Here is a 17,936-nt window from a genome sequence, read left to right on the forward strand (position 1 = left end):
CAAAGGGAAAATGAACCGTATCCAGAGAGAACGCTTCAATGTCGTACTGTCTGGCCAGTTAAAGGACTCCATAACTCTATAGAGGTAGTATCTCAATGGGTGGCTGGTGCCCTGGCCAACCTACTACCTGCTAATAATGATGAGGATTTGCTTTGATTTTATGTCCTATAGTCCATTTCTTTTATCGAGGCAGATTTGCACAGACTCGCAGCGGTGCCCTTTTAGCTCGGAAAAGTTTCCTGATCGCTGATTGGTTAGAATTATCTCGTCCAACCAATCAGCGATCAGGAAACTTTTCCGAGCTAGAAGGGCACCGCTGCGAGTCGGTGGAAATCTGCCTCGCTAAAAGAAATTGACTATAGATTATAACTTAACTATACTGTACGGTAACGCATTAGCATAGGGAGGTGACGACGGCACGTGCGTACGGCACAATATTTAGGCGTGTTCCAACTTTGTGCAAATTCAGTTACGGCTTTCTAGTGGATGATGTAATCGGAAAATCCCTTATAATAATAATCTCTTATCTTTAAAGACATGGACTCGTCACTTCCCTTTACAAGATCAGAAATTAAATTCATAGAATTAGTTCCCTACTCAGGATGTCTTGAACTTCCACTAGGTCACTGAGTTGTCTTCTCATCTCTTCTTCCTCTGGGCTTTGTCCTTTCACTTTAATATCTGCCGTTTCCCTGCCTGTCTTTACCATTCGCTTAATCTCTATTGTTTATCTCAATCTTGCGGTTTTTATAATAGTTTTATTCTTGATAGTAAAACCTATGCTTTATGTTATTAGAGGAGTTAGCTGCTCTCGCAGGAATTTTTCTTCAGAGCACTGAACTAGAATGCATATAGGTCTTATGAATACCTCTTTGGTTACAGATCATTTTCCTTTTGCATACACATACACAGAATACTCTGGTCTTATTCTATACACTTTCTTTCTCCTCATACACCTGACAATGCTAAGAGAAATTAAAAGAATTTCTTCACCCAGGGCTTAACTACTGCACTGTAATTGTTCAGTGGCTACTTTCCTCTTGGTAAGAGTAGAAGAGACTCTTTATCTAAGGTAAGCAGCTCTTCTAGGAGAAGGGAACTGCAAATTAAACCATTGTTCTCTAGTCTTTAGTGCTTTAGCCTCTGTACCATGGTTTTCTGCTGTCTTGGGTTAGAGTTCTCTTGCTTGAGGGTACACGGGCACACTTCTTTTGTAGTTTCTCTTCCTCTTGTTTTGTTGAAGTTTTTATAGTTTTTATAGGAAAATTCATTTTAATGTTGTTACTATGCTTAAAATATTTTATTTTTCTTTATTTCCTTTCCTCACTGGGCTATTTTCCCTGTTGGAGCCCCTGGGCTTATAGCATCCAGCTTTTCCAACTAGGGTTGTAGCTTAGCATTTAATAATAATGATAATAATAATTTTAATTGTTCTTTACTTTTCTTTTAGTTGATTTCCTTTCTTCACTGGACTATTTTCCCTGTTGGAGCCCATGAGTTTATATCATCATGCTTTTTAACCCTTTTACCCCCAAAGGACGTACTGGTACGTTTCAGAAAAGCCATTCCTTAACCCCCATGGACGTACCGGTACGTCCTTGCAAAAAAATGCTATAAAAATTTTTTTTTCATATTTTTGATAATTTTTTTTTTTAAATTCAGGCATTTTCCAAGAGATTGAGACCAACCTGACCCCTCTATGACAAAAATTAAGGCTTTTAGAGCAATTTAAAAAATATATACTGCAAAATGTGCTGGGAAAAAAATAACCCCCTGGGGGTTAAGGGTTGGAAATTTCCAAATAGCCGGGGGGGTAAAAGGGTTAAATAGGGTTGTAGCTTGGCTGGTAATAATAATATTAATAATCTATATAACAAATCTCAAGAAGGAACTTCGGTGGAAGAGAATGGTTAAATACAGTATATTTTTGTTATTTTTGTAGTCTTAAGGAAAAGTTTTTTAAGTCTTAAAGGGTATTTTGTATCGGCCCATCCCTTTGACGAAGGAATTAACTAAATGGAAGACAACCTGTGAATAGTGGATTTCACGCGCCTTTGCTTTATACACGACACCAAAAAGGTGCTCGCGCGAGGGTTGTAACCTCAGCATTCCATGCTTTTATCTTTCTCTGGTATAATTGGAAGGTTTTATCAGAAAAGGTATATAAGAAGGGCTCTTTTCACTGGCCGCCACAGGTCTCTCCCCAGAAATAGATTTTTCCTTTGTCAAAATCCCTTTTTTAGTTGGTGTATTTTATCTTTCTGGTATAATTGGAAGGTTTTATCAGAAAAGGTATATAAGAAGGACTCTTTTCACCGGCCGCCACAGGTCTCTCCCCAGAAATAGATTTTTCCTTCGTCAAAATCCCTTTTTTAGTTGGTGTATTTTATCTTTCTGGTATAATTGGAAGGTTTTATCAGAAAAGGTATATAAGAAGGACTCTTTTCACCGGCCGCCACAGGTCTCTCCCCAGAAATAGATTTTTCCTTCGTCAAAATCCCTTTTTTAGTTGGTGTATCGTTAAGCCTCGCTTTTATGAACGACGCAGTTACAATACTCAAAACTCTTTCTCCCACTCCTCAGGCTGAACTGGACTCACTGTTGACAGACGACCAGCTGTCCAACGTACCCATCGTCATTCTGGGAAACAAGATCGATATCCCAGGGGCTGCTTCTGAAGACGAGTTTAGACATTATTTCGGTCTCTTCGGACAGACCACAGGAAAGGTGAGTTTGGCCGAGAAATATTCTACTTGCGGTATTTATCGCCGAGATGCGAGAGAGGCAAGAGAGCGTGCTAGAAATAGGAATGAATGGCGAGCGATTGTGACGCAGTCAGAGAGAGGCAAGAGAGCGTGCTAGAAATAGGAATGAATGGGGAGCGATTGTGACGCAGTTCCGGGGAATGAAAGTGACGGAGACAGAAATTGAATGTGTTTAAGATGAAGTGTCTAAGGAGTATGGCTGGTGTATCTCGAGTAGATAGGGATAGGAACGAAGTGGTGAGGGTGAGAACGGGTGTAAGAAATGAGTTAGCAGCTAGAGTGGATATGATTGTGTTGAGGTGGTTTGGCCATGTTGAGAGGATGGAAAATTGCTGTCTGCTAAAGAAGGTGATGAATGCAAGAGTTGATGGGAGAAGTACGAGAGGAAGGCCAAGGTTTGGGTGGATGGATGGAGTGAAGGAAGCTCTGGGTGATAGGAGGATAGATGTGAGAGGGGCAAGAGAGTGTGCTAGAAATAGGAATGAATGGCGAGCGATTGTGACGCAGTTCCGGTAGGCCCTGCTGCTTCCACCGGTGCCTTAGATGACCGAGGAGGTAGCAGTAGTAGGGGATTCAGCATTATGAAGCTTCATCTGTGGTGAATAAGGGGGAGGGTGGGCTGTGGCACCCTAACAGTACCAGCCGAACTCGGTTGAGTCCCTTGTCAGGCTGGGAGGAACGTAGAGAGGAGAGAGGTCCCTCTTTTCTGTTTCATTTGTTTGATGTCAGCTACTCCCCAAAATTGGGGCAAGTGCCTTGGTATATGTATGTATTTGTCGACTTTTTATTTTTTCTTCATGGGGTTACTTATACTAAATTTATTTTAAAGAGGCGCATTTGCACAGACTCGGAAAAGTTTCCTGCTATCTGATTGGTTAGAATTATCTTCTTATCCAACCAATCGGTGATCAGGAAACTTTCCCGAGCTAAAAGGGCACCGCTGCGAGTCGGTGCAAATCTGCCTCGCTAAAAAGAATTGACTGTAATTTCATTGCTCCAACTTAACCCAGCAGTATTTTTCAGGCATTTTTGTGAAGCAGCTCGTTAACTTAATCGCTTTTTTTAGTTTCTTAATTGTCAATGCTCGTTCAACATCTCAACTTCCCCGAGCAGTATTTTATGATCGAATCAGTCTTTAACGAAATGACCTAGCCTGTGGTATTATCATGCTTCTGTACCTTAGATATACATACATATACCAAAGGCACTTCCCCCAATTTTGGGGGGTAGCCGACATCAACAATGAAACAAAACAAAAAGGGGACCTCTACTCTCTACGTTCCTCCAGCCTAACCAGGGACTCAGCCGAGTTCAGCTGGTACTGTACTGCTAGGGTGCCACAGCCCAACCTCCCACATTATCCACCACAGATGAAGCTTCATAATGCTGAATCCCCTACTGCTGCTACCTCCGCGGTCATCTAAGGCACCGGAGGAAGCAGCAGGGCCTACCGGAACTGCGTCACACTTATACTAGAGTGCGGGGAGCAGTCACTCTCCCCCCAGCTCCATCTCTTTGATGATGTCTCACAGGATTTTTATACAGGAGAGGGGGCTCCCAGCCCCCTCGTTCCGTCCCTTTCAGTCGCCTCTTACGACACGCAGGGATAACGTTGGCGCTATTCTAATTGTTTTTATGCCCCTGCGGCCACAGGGGGCTACTTGATAATTATAAGAATAAATTCCTTGATGTGGTCTGTTAATGACACTAATATTCATTCAATGAACAAAGATTCAAGTATATGAAATATCCAATAGCAAAGTCAACCTTTGCCTGTTAAGTATTCCTCTAATAAACATTTGTACGGTGTCACTGAAAGAGTTAAATGTAAGTTAGTTCTCTAGTCGCTGTGTTGTTGCGAATTAATTTTCTATGATCATTTATATATAGTTTCATTCATATTTTTCTGCATAGTATTTTTTTTTAGTTGAGTTGATTTAACTACTTTTTGGGTGGTCTTATTTCCGTGTTTACTTTAGCAGTAAGATTCCTATAGTTTATAGAAGTATTGTAAGATTCCTTTAGTTTACAAAAGTATCTTAAGATTCCTTTAGTTTACAAAAGTATCGTTTGATTCCTTTAGTTTACAAAAGTATCGTTTGATTCCTTTAGTTTACAAGAGTATCGTAAGATTGCTTTTCTTTACAGAAGTATCGTAAGATTCCTTTAGTTTGCAAAAGTATCGTAAGATTGCTTTTCTTTACAAAAGTATCGTAAGATTCCTTTAGTTTACGTAAGTGTCGTAAGATATCTTTAGTTTACAGAAGTATCGTAAGATTCCTTTAGTTTACTAAAGTATTGTATGATTCCTTCAGTTTAAAGTATTGTATGATTCCTTCAGTTTACTAAAGTATTGTATGATTCCTTCAGTTTACTAAAGTATTGTATGATTCCTTTAGTTTACTAAAGTATTGTATGATTCCTTCAGTTTACTAAAGTATTGTATGATTCCTTCAGTTTACTAAAGTATTGTATGATTCCTTTAGTTTACTAAAGTATCGTATGATTCCTTTAGTTTACTAAAGTATTGTAAGATTCCTTTAGTTTACTAAAGTATTGTAAGATTCCTTTAGTTTGCAAAAATATTGTAAGATTCCTTTAGTTTACAGAAGTATTGTAAGATTCCTTTAGTTTACAGAAGTATTGTAAGATTCCTTTAGTTTACAGAAGTATTGTAAGATTCCTTTAGGTTACAAAAGTATTGTAAGATTCCTTTAGTTTACAGAAGTATTGTTTGAATTCTTTAGTTTACAGAAGTATTGTATGATTCCTTTAGTTTACAGAAGTATTGTATGATTCCTTTAGTTTACAGAAGTATTGTATGATTCCTTTAGTTTACAGAAGTATTGTATGATTCCTTTAGTTTACAGAAGTATTGTATGATTCCTTTAGTTTACAGAAGTATTGTATGATTCCTTTAGTTTACAGAAGTATTGTATGATTCCTTTAGTTTACAGAAGTATTGTATGATTCCTTTAGTTTACAGAATATTGTATGATTCCTTTAGTTTACAGAAGTATTGTATGATTCCTTTAGTTTACAGAAGTATTGTATGATTCCTTTAGTTTACAGAAGTATTGTATGATTCCTTTAGTTTACAGAAGTATAGTAATATTCCTTTAGTTTACAGAAGTATGGAAAGATCCCTTTAGTTTACAGAAGTATTGTAAAATCCCTATCGTATGGAGTAGCAGTAATATTCCTATTGTTTATAGTAGTAAGATTCCTAATCTATGACATGTCTAACGCAGATTATATTAAGTCCACTAATAAAATTCCCTCCTTTCAGAGTAAAGTCCCCCGCAGCGAGCTACCCGGTCGTCCCCTAGAGTTATTCATGTGTTCAGTCCTCAAAAGGCAAGGTTACGGAGAAGGCTTCCGGTGGATCGCCAACTACATCGATTAAGAGCGCCGGGAGCAGGTTGGAGGTCTGGGGTGCGATGGCGGAAATCCGTCTTCAAGCGAGCTTCGATCCCTTCGTCATCGGCAGTGCTTTCCTTTTATCAGACTCTTAGAACGCTGGGTGACGGGGAGAGGAACATTTATTTGTGTAGAATTTTTGCCATCGTTCTCTGAATCCCCAAGTGTTAGAAGCCTAAAGAAATAATTTAATAACAACAAAGTAAAAAACTAGTCGCCGTATCTCGCATGCGGCGTCTGCCAACGAGCGGGAAGGACCTACGGACTCCAGCGGTCGTATTCATGTCTCGCCGTTCTCGAGGAGGAAAAGTAAAACGAGGAACGGCGGATTCTTCTCCGCCGTCGGAAGCAAGCGGAGGAAACGAGAACTTCGGTTTTTGTATGTGTCGTTTTGTTTGGTCTGCCTCCGGGCCGAGTACCTAAACACCCCCCCCCCTCCACCCTACCCCTTGTCCCCTATTATTAATCATTTCAGACACGGCCTTCCTCCTCATGAAACCAATTCCCCTGCAAAGACACAAGTGTCTTCATTCCTCATTTTTATCTGATCGAAAGTGCTTTAGTATTATCATCCTCGTGAAACACCTTATTTTAACCAAACATTGGATCAGAGTTATTTTTTTTAATCAAAAATGTTCTTGTAGAGTTTTTATAACCAAGTTGAGACTCAGAGACTCCCAGAGAAAGTTTTGGTAAAACGTTTATAGTGCGACAGTACTCCTCCGGGTTCAATTGTCGAGATGTTGATGAAAGCAAAATAAAAAATAATCCTTATCAAATGGTGCCCAAAACTTTGATGCAGATTAAATTAATTTTTTTTTAGTGTTAGCTCTTCAGGGAAGTTTAGTTTGATTATCAATTATTTATGATGATTCTTTATTATTATACAGTATTTAGATGTTTAGATTTCATGAAATGATTCTTTTTTAAATTAGGCATTAATACTTCAGGGAAGTTTAATCCAAAAAAGCATCAAGTAAACTCTGTATTTATCTCGTGAAATATTTTTTTTTTTTTTTTTTTGAGGTCGCGTAGTTTAAGTTTTTAACTTCTTCTTCTGCTGCTTTGCCGCTTCTTCTTCAAAGATTCGAAGCTTGGAAAGTAAGGTAAAATTTTCCTTGAATGCAAAAAGTTTTGTTGAGATAATCTTTATATAATAAAATATGGTGAGAAGGTTCTATTTTCATTCTCCTCTTTTTGGGGGAATGTCATTGACTGAATGTTTAATTTAAGGTCCTCGAATAATGTCGTAACACTTTTGTCAGTGACGTAGCCAAGAAGACAGTGGCCTCCGTCATTTGGGGAAATGTCCTTGATCGTTAAATTTAAGATCCTCAAATAGTATTGCGACGTATTATTTGACAGTGACGTAGCCAAGAGGACAGTGGGACATCTTGAAGATGTCCCCTGTGCCTCCGTCATTTGGGGAAATGTCCTTGATCGAATATTAAATTTAAGATCCTCAAATAGTGTTGACGTATTATTTGTCAGTGACGTAGCCAAGAGGACAGTGGGACATCTTGAAGATGTCCCCTGTGCCTCCGTCATTTGGGGAAATGTCCTGGATTGAATATCAAATTTAAGATCCTCAAATAGTATTGTGACGTATTATTTGTCAGTGACAGCCAAGAGGACAGTGGGACATCTTCAAGATGTCCCCTTTGCCTCCGTCATTTGGGGAAATGTCCTTGATCGAATATTAAATTTAAGATCCTCAAATAGTGTTGACGTATTATTTGTCAGTGACGTAGCCAAGAGGACAGTGGGACATCTTGAAGATGTCCCCTGTGCCTCCGTCATTTGGGGAAATGTCCTTGATCGAACATCAAATTTAAGGTCGTCAAATAGTATTGTGACGTATTATTTGTCAGTGACGTAGCCAAGAGGACAGTGGGACATCTTAACCCTTTTACCACCAGGCTATTTGGAAATTTCCAACCCTTAACCCCCAGGGGGTTATTTTTTTCCCAGCACATTTTCTAGTATATCTTTTTTAAATTGCTTTAACAGCCTTAATTTTTGTCATAGAGAGGTCAGGTTGGTCTCATTCTCTTGGAAAATGCCTGAATTTTCTCAAATTATCAAAAATATGAAAAAAAAATTTTATAGCATTTTTTGGCAAGGACGTACCGGTACGTCCATGGTGGTAAAGGGATGGCTTTTGTGAAACGTACCAGTACGTCCTTCTGGGTTAAAAGGGTTAAAGATGTCCCCTGTGCCTCCGTCATTTGGGGAAATGTCCTTGATCGAATATCAAATTTAAGATCCTCAAATAGTGTTGACATATTATTTGTCAGGAAGTGGACAGTGGGACTCTTCCTCCAAAGCAGGCTCAGAAAATAGATTTTAAGTACAGAAAATCCTGAACCTGCAAACTTGAAGGTTTTAAGAAGCTGTAAGTTTAATTTTATTATATTTTGGCCTATGGAAGGCTTCACCTAACTCAAGCCTACGATTTTCAGCTGCAATATCGGCCTCGATGACCTCCAATGTCGGCATGCCAGAGAATTCTAGAAAAATCAATCAGTCGCTAAAGTCTTAACAGATGGTCCAGTTTCATATTGTAAATGTCATCTTGATTACTGTATCAATTTATAGTGTATTGTTTGTCACCGTATTTCTTAATGAACTTGTGTATAATTACCGCCAGTTCTTCAATGATTTCCAAATGGTTGTGTCATTTTACTGTGGTCAGTATCTTAACCCTTTTACCCCCAAAGGACGTACTGGTACGTTTCACAAAACCCATCCCTTTACCCCCATGGACGTACCGGTACGTCCTTGCAAAAAAATGCTATATAATTTTTTTTTTTTCATATTTTTGATAATTTTTTGAAAAAATTCAGGCATTTTCCAAGAGAATGAGACCAACCTGACCTCTCTATGACAAATATTAAGGCTGTTAGAGCAATTTAAAAAAAATATATACTGCAAAATGTGCTGGGAAAAAAATAACCCCTTGGGGTTAAGGGTTGGAAATTTCCAAAGAGCCTGAGGGTAAGAGGGTTAAGTATAAAACCACGTAAAATGGATTGATTTTGTTTTAAATAGTACACCACCACTCCACGCAATCGGAGCTTTGATTGCATCTAACAGGGTAAGCGGAAGGGTTCCTCCTTGCTTACGGAACCCACTGGGCCTTCCAGATATCTAAATGCCAATGTTATTTGTCGTAACCATTTTGCAGTGATTTTGTTGAATTCTGTACGTGATATATTCTATGTATTATATGCAGTATCAGCCGAACTCTTGAGTCTCTTTTCAGGCTGGGAGGAACGTAGAGAGGAAAGGTCCCCTTTTATTTATGTTTGATGTGGGCTACCCCCCAAAATTGGGGGGAGTACCTTGGTATATGTGATGTATGTATGATTATAATAGTTTTCATATTTTTCATGGTTATATAACTTGTGATTTAGTGGGTTCTAATATTGAGTAAAGGGTTTCAACTGTATTCAATGACGGAACACAGCGACTTGAACTAGAATCTGTGCTGTACCAGTTAGGCTCATCAAATGTTGTTAAAGAAACCTTTTGTTTTATCGAAAACTCAAGTTATAAATAATATTTTCTAATTTGATTAAATTTAGATATACTGCATTTAACCCTTTTACCCCCAGGCTATTTGGAAATTTCCAACCCTTAACCCCCAAGGGGTTATTTTTTTCCCAGCACATTTTTTTTAAATTGCTCTAAAAGCCTTAATTTTTGTCATAGAGAGGTCAGGTTGGTCTCATTCTCTTGGAAAATGCCTGAACTTTCTCAAAAAATTATCAAAAAATATGAAAAACAAAATTTTATAGCATTTTTTGCAAGGACGTACCGGTACGTCCATGGGGGTAAAGGGATGGCTTTTGTGAAACGTAACAGTACGTCCTTTGGGGGTAAAAGGGTTAAGCTAATGGTACTTACGTTTCTTGAGTAATTTGTAGGGTAAGCAACAAGACCTTGTATTTATTAAACGGGTGAAGTTTGTAAATTTGTTCTCATCTCGTGGCAATGGTCCCAGAACAAAAGGGGGAACAACTTTGAAGGGGATGGGTCACATACGGACCTAAGACCTCTATATTACATTGCCCACCTCGACCCCCTTGAAAGTCTTAGGTCAAAGTGAAGGTGGTGGTGCCTGTCAGGTGGGCGGGGCCTATCCGCCAGCCAGCCGTGTCAAAATTATCTCGGATTTTACATGGTTAGGTAAAATACAAATAAGTTTAAAAATTTGCAATCTTTTAAGACGCCATATCCTTAACCCTTTTACCCCCAAAGGACGTACTGGTACGTTTCACAAAACTCATCCCTCTACCCCCATGGACGTACCGGTACGTCCTTGCAAAAAAATGCCATAAAAATTTTTTTTCTTCATATTTTTGATAATTTTTTGAGAAACTTCAGGCATTTTCCAAGAGAATGAGACCAACCTGACCTCTCTATGACAAAAATCAAGGCTGTTAGAGCAATTTAAAAAGAATATACTGCAAAATGTGCTGGGAAAAAAATAACCCCCTGGGGGTTAAGGGTTGGAAATTTCCAAAGAGCCTGGGGGTTAAAGGGTAAATTAGTTTTAATTTTACAATCTTGGGAGTTAATTGTTAATTTGCATACTTGAATCGGCATCAATAACCACTGGTGTTATGATGCCAGACAACGACAAATCACTCGTTCATTCTCTTGGTTACCCCCTCGACACTTCACCTAACGAGGGGAGAGCGAGTGTCGAACCTGGAGTTGTTGACCGAGGGTGTCCGGCCACAAAATTAAGGCGGGACTTTCCAATCCTCAGCGTGGGTTATCAACCCTTTTACCCCCGGGCTATTTGGAACTTTCCAACCCTTAACCCCCAAGGGGTTATTTTTTTCCCAGCACATTTTGCAGTATATTTTTTTCTAATTGCTCTAACAGCCTTAATTTTTGCCATAGAGAGGTCAAGTTGGTCTCATTCTTTTGGAAAATGCCTGAATTTTCTCATAAAGTTATCCAAAAAAAATGTAAATAGCAGTTTTTTGCAAGGACGTACCAGTACATCCATGGGGGTAAAGGGATGAGTTTCTCAGTTATAAAAAAAAAATGTAAATAGTTTTTTTGCAAGGACATACCAGTACGTCCATGGGAGTAAAGGGATGGCTTTTGTGAAACGTACCAGTACGTCCTTTGGGGGTAAAAGGGTTAAGTATGAGACACCATGCAACTCGCCCATTCTCTTTGCCAAAGCGAAGAATAGTGATGAGAATAAAATCTTTGGCAACTTTCTCAAAGGCTCATACAGGCTATGGGTAAGAGTTCTAAGTTCAGCAGACTGCAATTAGCTCCCCACAGGCACATAACTCCAATGAGGAGCAGAGGGCTTTGTTTTTGACGTTGTTAAGTTTATATATGACATATCTGTTTTGACGTTGTTGCCTTTTTTAGAATGATTTATTGTTAATTTGTTCTCTTCATTTATTTATTTCCTTATTTCCTTTCCTCACTGGGCTATTTTTCCTTATTGGGGCCCCTGGGCTTATAGCATCTTGCTTTTCCAACATGGGTTGTAGCTTGGATAGTAATAATAATAATAATAAATAATAATAATGAGTAATTACTCGATCTGCGCTAGGGATTCCTTGGCTGGATAAGTACCCTTTCTACGACTTCTCCATCGTGAGGCTCAATTCTACATAGTATTCTAGAAGTTTTATTCCAGAAACACGTCCGAACGTTCACGGGTGCTAACAAGGAATAATTGGGGAAGGATAGGTAGTGGTGGTGGTGGTGGGTGGGAGGGGGGGGGCGCAGTAGCTGTAGTGAACGACACCTCGTAGTAACGGGGGATTTTGAGGAGGGAGAAGTCTAATTGCAAAGGGACCTCTGGTAGTGGTATCACTCGCCCCAGTTTTAATACCGACACCCTTTAGGGGTGAGCAAGCTGGATATATTCCTGGCATTCCATGCACCTTTTTTTCTCTGGTATATTTAGCAGTATTTATACCTTTGAAATGGTGCTTTAAGGAGCATTTCACTGGGCGACACAGGTTCCTCGCCCAGAAATAGATTTTTCCTTCGTCAAAATCCCTTATCTTAACTAGTAATTATAATAATAATAATCTGTTTTGACGTTACTGTTTTTGAAATGTTTTGTTAACCCTTTTACCCCCAAAGGACGTACTGGTACGTTTCACAAAACTCATCCCTTTACCCCCATGGACGTACCGGTACGTCCTTGCAAGAAAATGCTATAAAAAAATTTTTTTTCATATTTTTGATAATTTTTTGAGAAAATTCAGGTATTTTCCAAGAGAATGAGACCAACCTGACCTCTCTATGACTAAAATTAAGGCTGTTAGAGCAATTTAAAAAAAAATATACTGCCAAATGTGCTGGGGAAAAAATAACCCCGTGGGGGTTAAGGGTTGGAAATTTCCAAAGAGCCTGGGGGTAAAAGGGTTAAATATTTCTATCGTTTATCCTCATTTCCTTTCCTCACCGGACTATTCTTCCCTGTTGGAGCCCTTGGGCTTATACCGTCTTGCTTTTCCAACTAGGGTTGTAGCTTAGCTAATAGCAAAAATAATAGGGAAAGATGGCCCACTTTCCCTTTTAGAGAGTTGCTGAGAACCATCAGAGGCATCCATACATCTCCTGTACAGCCCCTCTGTAAAAAAGCCTTTCGCTTGGAAATACTAGATAAACTCCAATCATTCGTCGTCGTCGGCGCCCACTCGTGTCCGAGTATTGGGTTCTGTCGTTAGCCATCAGCCTCCTATCAGAAGAAGGGTGGAGGAAACGACAGAATGCCAGTAGCTGGGTATATTGTTTTGGGTGGTCGTGGCTTTGCAACGGCCACGCACACACTGGCCCCACATCGTTTTCACCGCGGCTCAAGACATATGAGACAGGCGGCTTCTCCGATGTTGGTTGCATCGGGCTGCCGGGTTCTTGTTATGTCAAGGCCCGCCTTGTTGCCTGCCCGACAGGCATTGCCCTCTTCCGCCGGCGCTGGGAAGCTCCGCCGTTGGGGTCTTGTTTGGTTTGGTTTGATTTTGGAGTTTTCCTTCTCCTAGCCTTTGCCTATCTTAAATAAAGGAGAAGGCCTATAGGGGTCCAGTCTTGGTCTGGTCTCTCAGAACTGGCTTTAGCGGTATGGTTGAGCCTGCCAGGGTGGATAAACTACCCCACCGCCATTGCCCAGCCCATCATTGAGACACTCAAGCCCCTCTACTGCAGCAAAGTGCTGGACCATCATTAGATGCAAGCAAATTCACTGCTTGGTGGTACCTACGAATTGCTAACAGGTCAAAATACCAATCGCCTTGTGTGCCATCTGTGAGCTCTGCGAGCCACCACCGTAGTTCTGATCATTGCTGTAGGGAAACGGGACACTTAACCCTTTTACCCCCAAAGGACGTACTGGTACGTTTCACAAAAGCCATCCCTTTACCCCCATGGACGTACCGGTACGTCCCTGCAAAAAAATGCTATTTAAAAATTTTTTTTTTTTTTTTTGATAATTTTTTGAGAAAATTCAGGCATTTTCCAAGAGAACGAGACCAACCTGACCTCTCTATGACAAAAATTAAGGCTGTTAGAGCAATTTAGAAAAAATATACTGCAAAATGTGCTGGGAAAAAAATAACCCCTTGGGGGTTAAGGGTTGGAAATTTCCAAATAGCCTGGGGGTAAAAGGGTTAAGAGGTTTATGTTTAGGTGTGTGGCAAACAGGTCGATTCACAGTGAGTCGCATAAGGTAAGAAGCCTTTCCGGTATACAAGGATCGCCACAATCCTACAGCTTGCATATCACAACTCAGCTTGTCTGTAAGTACCTTCCTTTTTGCCTGGGATGCATCTGGCTAATAGCTGTGCGTGTGTGATGCACAGTGTAGATGTGCATATTATTATTATTATTAAATGCTAAGCTACAACCCTAGTTGGAAAAGCAGGATGCTATAAGCCCAGGGGCCCCAACAGGGAAAATAGCCCAGTGAGGAAAGGAAATAAGGAAATAAGGAAAATAGAACATTTTAGGAATAGTAACAATATTAAAATAAATACTTCCCATTTAAACCATAAAAACTTCAACAGAACAAGAGGAAGAGAAACTAGGTAGAAAAGTGTGCCCAAGTGTACCCTCAAGCAAGAGAACTCTAACCCAAGGCAGTGTAAGACCATGGTACAGAGGCTATGGCACTACCCAAGAATAGAGAACAATGGTTTGATTTTGGAGTGTCCTTCTCCTAGAAGAGCTGCTTACCATAGCTAAAGAGTCTCTTCTACCCTTACCAAGAGGAAAGTAGCCACTGAACAATTACAGTGCAGTAGTTAACCCCTTGGGTGAAGAAGAATTGTCTAGTAATCACAGTGTTGTCAGGTGTATGAGGACAGAGGAGAATCTGTAAAGGATAGGCCAGACTATTCGGTGTCTGTGTAGGCAAAGGGAAAGAACCGTAACCAGAGAGAAGGGTCCTATGTAGTACTGTCTGGCCAATCAAAGGACCCCATAACTCTCTAGCGGTAGTATCTCAACGGGCGGCTGGTGCCCAGGCCAACCTACTATTCATCTACTGGCAAAGAGGGAGCTAAACTGCGACCCTTTGCTTCGTGACATAAGCACTACAGTACATCTAATGTTGTTGCTCATAAGCACTATCATCATCATCATTTCAGCCTTCAAAAGTCCTTTGTTGGATGTAGGCCTTCCCCAGGTTTCTCCACAGACTTCTATCCTAAGCTATTCTGTGCCACTGTTGCTTATGTTGGTCTAAGTCATCTCGCCAGCGTGTTTTTTGTCTTCCTCGGTTTCTTGTGTATCCTCGGGGTGTCCAGAAGGTTGTTCGTGATGTTCATCGGTTGTCTGTCATCCTGGCAATGTGCCCTGCCCAGTTCCATTTGAGCTTGCTAATGGTTTCAAGGATATCCATTACTTTAGTTTTTTTATGTATCCATTTAGCTGTTTTTATATTCTTCCATGTTAGATTTAGCATAATTCTCTCATGTGCCCTCTGCATTGTTCGTAATTTAAGGGAAAGCTTTTTTGTTAGATTCCAAGTTTCAGCCCCATAGGTGACAGTGGGGAGGATACACTGATCATAGACTTGACTTTTCAACCTATTTGAACGTTCTTAAAATACTTGCAGTGCTAGAAATGCCAATTGCATTCTCTACTTGTGCTACTCACACGATGCAACCAGGTCATCCAGGCGTGCACAACACCCTTCCTTCGGTGCGTCCAAGAACAGTTGAATGTCCGGAGGAGGGGAACCTAGTGGTACTCCAATGGTAAATTTTTTTTTCCGGCCCCCCAAAAATTGTTAACTATCCCGAAGGACTCTCGCCACCCGAGGCTCAGTCCTATGTCGTTGCCAAGGTGCCCAATGGCATTGCAGCCATCCGCTAATTGTGGCAGCAGGGGGTAACGCTACCTGCCACTGTCCCTCTCTTCCTGAACTGGACCCCTTGAAGGTTACTGTGTGATAGATCAGAGTGTGTGAATAAGTCCTCCGCTTCTCTTATCGCTTCCTCGATGTGGCATTTTGGGAAAAAGTAACGTGGACTCTATTAAAGGCCACTCGTGAATGGCAAAGGCAAGGGATAGTGACATTGCCCTAGCAAGCAGGACAATGCCCTAGGGACTGACCATGTCATATGATCAGTGCCCAAGACCCCTTTCCACCCAAGGTAGGACCAGAGGGGGCCAAGTAATGGCTGCTAATGACTCGGCAGGTAGACCTATTGGCTCCTCCAAAACCCCCATCCTTAGCTCGCAAGGATGGCGAGGTTGCGGACACTCGAGGAACTAATAAGTCTGAGCGGGACTCTAAACCATATGCCGATCACCAGGCAGAGACATTGCCAATAAGCCCACTAAGTGTTTCTCAGTGCAAGAGATGTCTCTGGATCTACTTGTTTATGTAATCTTTCAGCACGACATCCCTTCTCTAAAAGACCCTGTAAGCCCATTTGTGTACCAAAAAGATCAGCATGTTCCTCCTGTACTGGACTACAGAGTCGTGGGTTGGCGTAAGTCTCCGTGGCTGCTGACTACAAGCATGTTCCTTTTGTTCTGGCTCAAGGTATGGCTGCTGACTACAAGCATGTTCCTTTCGTTCAGGCTCAAGGTATGGCTGCTGACTACAAGCATGTTCCTTTCGTTCAGGCTCAAGGTATGGCTGCTGACTACAAGCATGTTCCTTTCGTTCAGGCTCAAGGTATGGCTGCTGACTACAAGCATGTTCCTTTCGTTCAGGCTCAAGGTATGGCTGCTGACTACAAGCATGTTCCTTTCGTTCAGGCTCAAGGTATGGCTGCTGACTACAAGCATGTTCCTTTCGTTCAGGCTCAAGGTATGGCTGCTGACTACAAGCATGTTCCTTTCGTTCAGGCTCAAGGTATGGCTGCTGACTACAAGCATGTTCCTTTCGTTCAGGCTCAAGGTATGGCCTCCCGAAGGGGCAGATACTGTTGAATCAACCAGTAGTTGCAATAGTGCAGGAGACTTGCATGTAAAACCTCCAATGAGTTGAAGGTGTGGGGAATAGGATCTTACTGGACTGGCTAAACATAGAATTCTCAAATCTAGAACCAACTGTTCGCTTTAGTCCAGGGCCACATCGGTAAGGTCTCGACCAATGAGAGGCTCCAATGCACCAGCCTAGACCCAATTGTCGTTGGTGCTTTGGTCGCCACAACTAATTTGTAACATTTACATAAAGTACAAGAGCTTTCACAAAGGACAGAAGCTGGAACTTAATCGTGGGACGATGACCGACCGAGCTGCGTGACATCGGAGAGAGATTTATGGCAGCAATCAAAAGTAGACTGAGGTGGTATGGTCATGTCATGAGAAGAGATAAACAGTATATTGGGAGGAGAGTGATGGAAATGGAGGTACAGGGAAAGAGAAGGAGAGGGAGACCAAAGCGAAGGTGGATGGACTGTATCAAGGATAACCTTCGATCAAAGGGATTAACAGGTGATGAAGTGTGGGGCAGAGGTAGGTGGAGAAAGCTGGCCAGAAACATCGACCCCACATAGAAGTGGGAAAGGATGCAGATAAAGAGGAAGAAGGACCTCTCCTCTATCGATTGCCTGATACTTACCAGCTCGTGGCTGCTGGCAACGACGTCCTCGGGAAATCCATCTTTTCAATTCGTATGAAAGTACTCTAATAAGCGAAAAGGAGCCGCACTACACCGTCCTGACAAGACGATGAAGTTCCTTCCTTCAACACAAACCCGACAGGAAGTGTGCTCAAGACCTTGCAGGGCTGTGGATCTCTGATAGACTCGTCTAGAATGGTGGCCATGTCGATCACTGTGGCCGCAGCCCGACCGCACCCAGCCCAGAGCTGTCAACCTCTCCCAAAACATAGGTTATTACTGCGAGTCCTGTGAGACTTCTTGCACTCTGTCTTCCTAGAATACTAAATAGGGAAAACACCAGAATGGGGAGTAGGAGGGAAAGTGCACTTGTGTCTACTCCCTTATAAAAGTTCCTTGCAAAATTTTGCCGAATGAGATTTGAGTTCTGCTAGCTTTTGAAACGGAGACCGAGGCAGGGCCGTATGTGCAGGGGATTCAGTATCCTGCATTCTTGATGACTTTAGAAAAGAACTGTCGAGATTGTAAGACATCAGCGTGCCATTGTCTAGGATAAAACCGAAAAGTACCTAAGTCTTCCTTTTCCTCCTCAAATTTAATAACGGCCGCTGCACACAGGGATGATTGCAAACAATTATGTTGACGACAAACAACAGAGAGAGAGAGAGAATCAACTCCCAATT

At 41.2% G+C, this 17,936-nt stretch overlaps 1 protein-coding gene across 3 annotated transcripts in view; it reads left to right on the forward strand.

Annotated features, from left to right (window-relative positions):
- Positions 1-7,358, forward strand: part of Sar1 (Secretion-associated Ras-related 1) — a 32,017-nt gene extending 24,659 nt beyond the window's left edge. For all 3 annotated transcript variants that reach the window (XM_068368186.1, XM_068368183.1, XM_068368184.1), the window contains exons 5-6: positions 2,584-2,727; positions 6,055-7,358. In XM_068368186.1, the coding sequence (XP_068224287.1) occupies positions 2,584-2,727; positions 6,055-6,171 (261 nt within the window). In that variant the 3' untranslated portion in view covers positions 6,172-7,358. The remainder of the gene's footprint in view (positions 1-2,583; positions 2,728-6,054) is intronic.
- Positions 7,359-17,936: the final 10,578 nt, after the last annotated feature.

Source organism: Palaemon carinicauda, unplaced genomic scaffold (genome assembly GCF_036898095.1).
Source record: "Palaemon carinicauda isolate YSFRI2023 unplaced genomic scaffold, ASM3689809v2 scaffold165, whole genome shotgun sequence".
Classification (NCBI taxonomy): domain Eukaryota; kingdom Metazoa; phylum Arthropoda; class Malacostraca; order Decapoda; family Palaemonidae; genus Palaemon; species Palaemon carinicauda.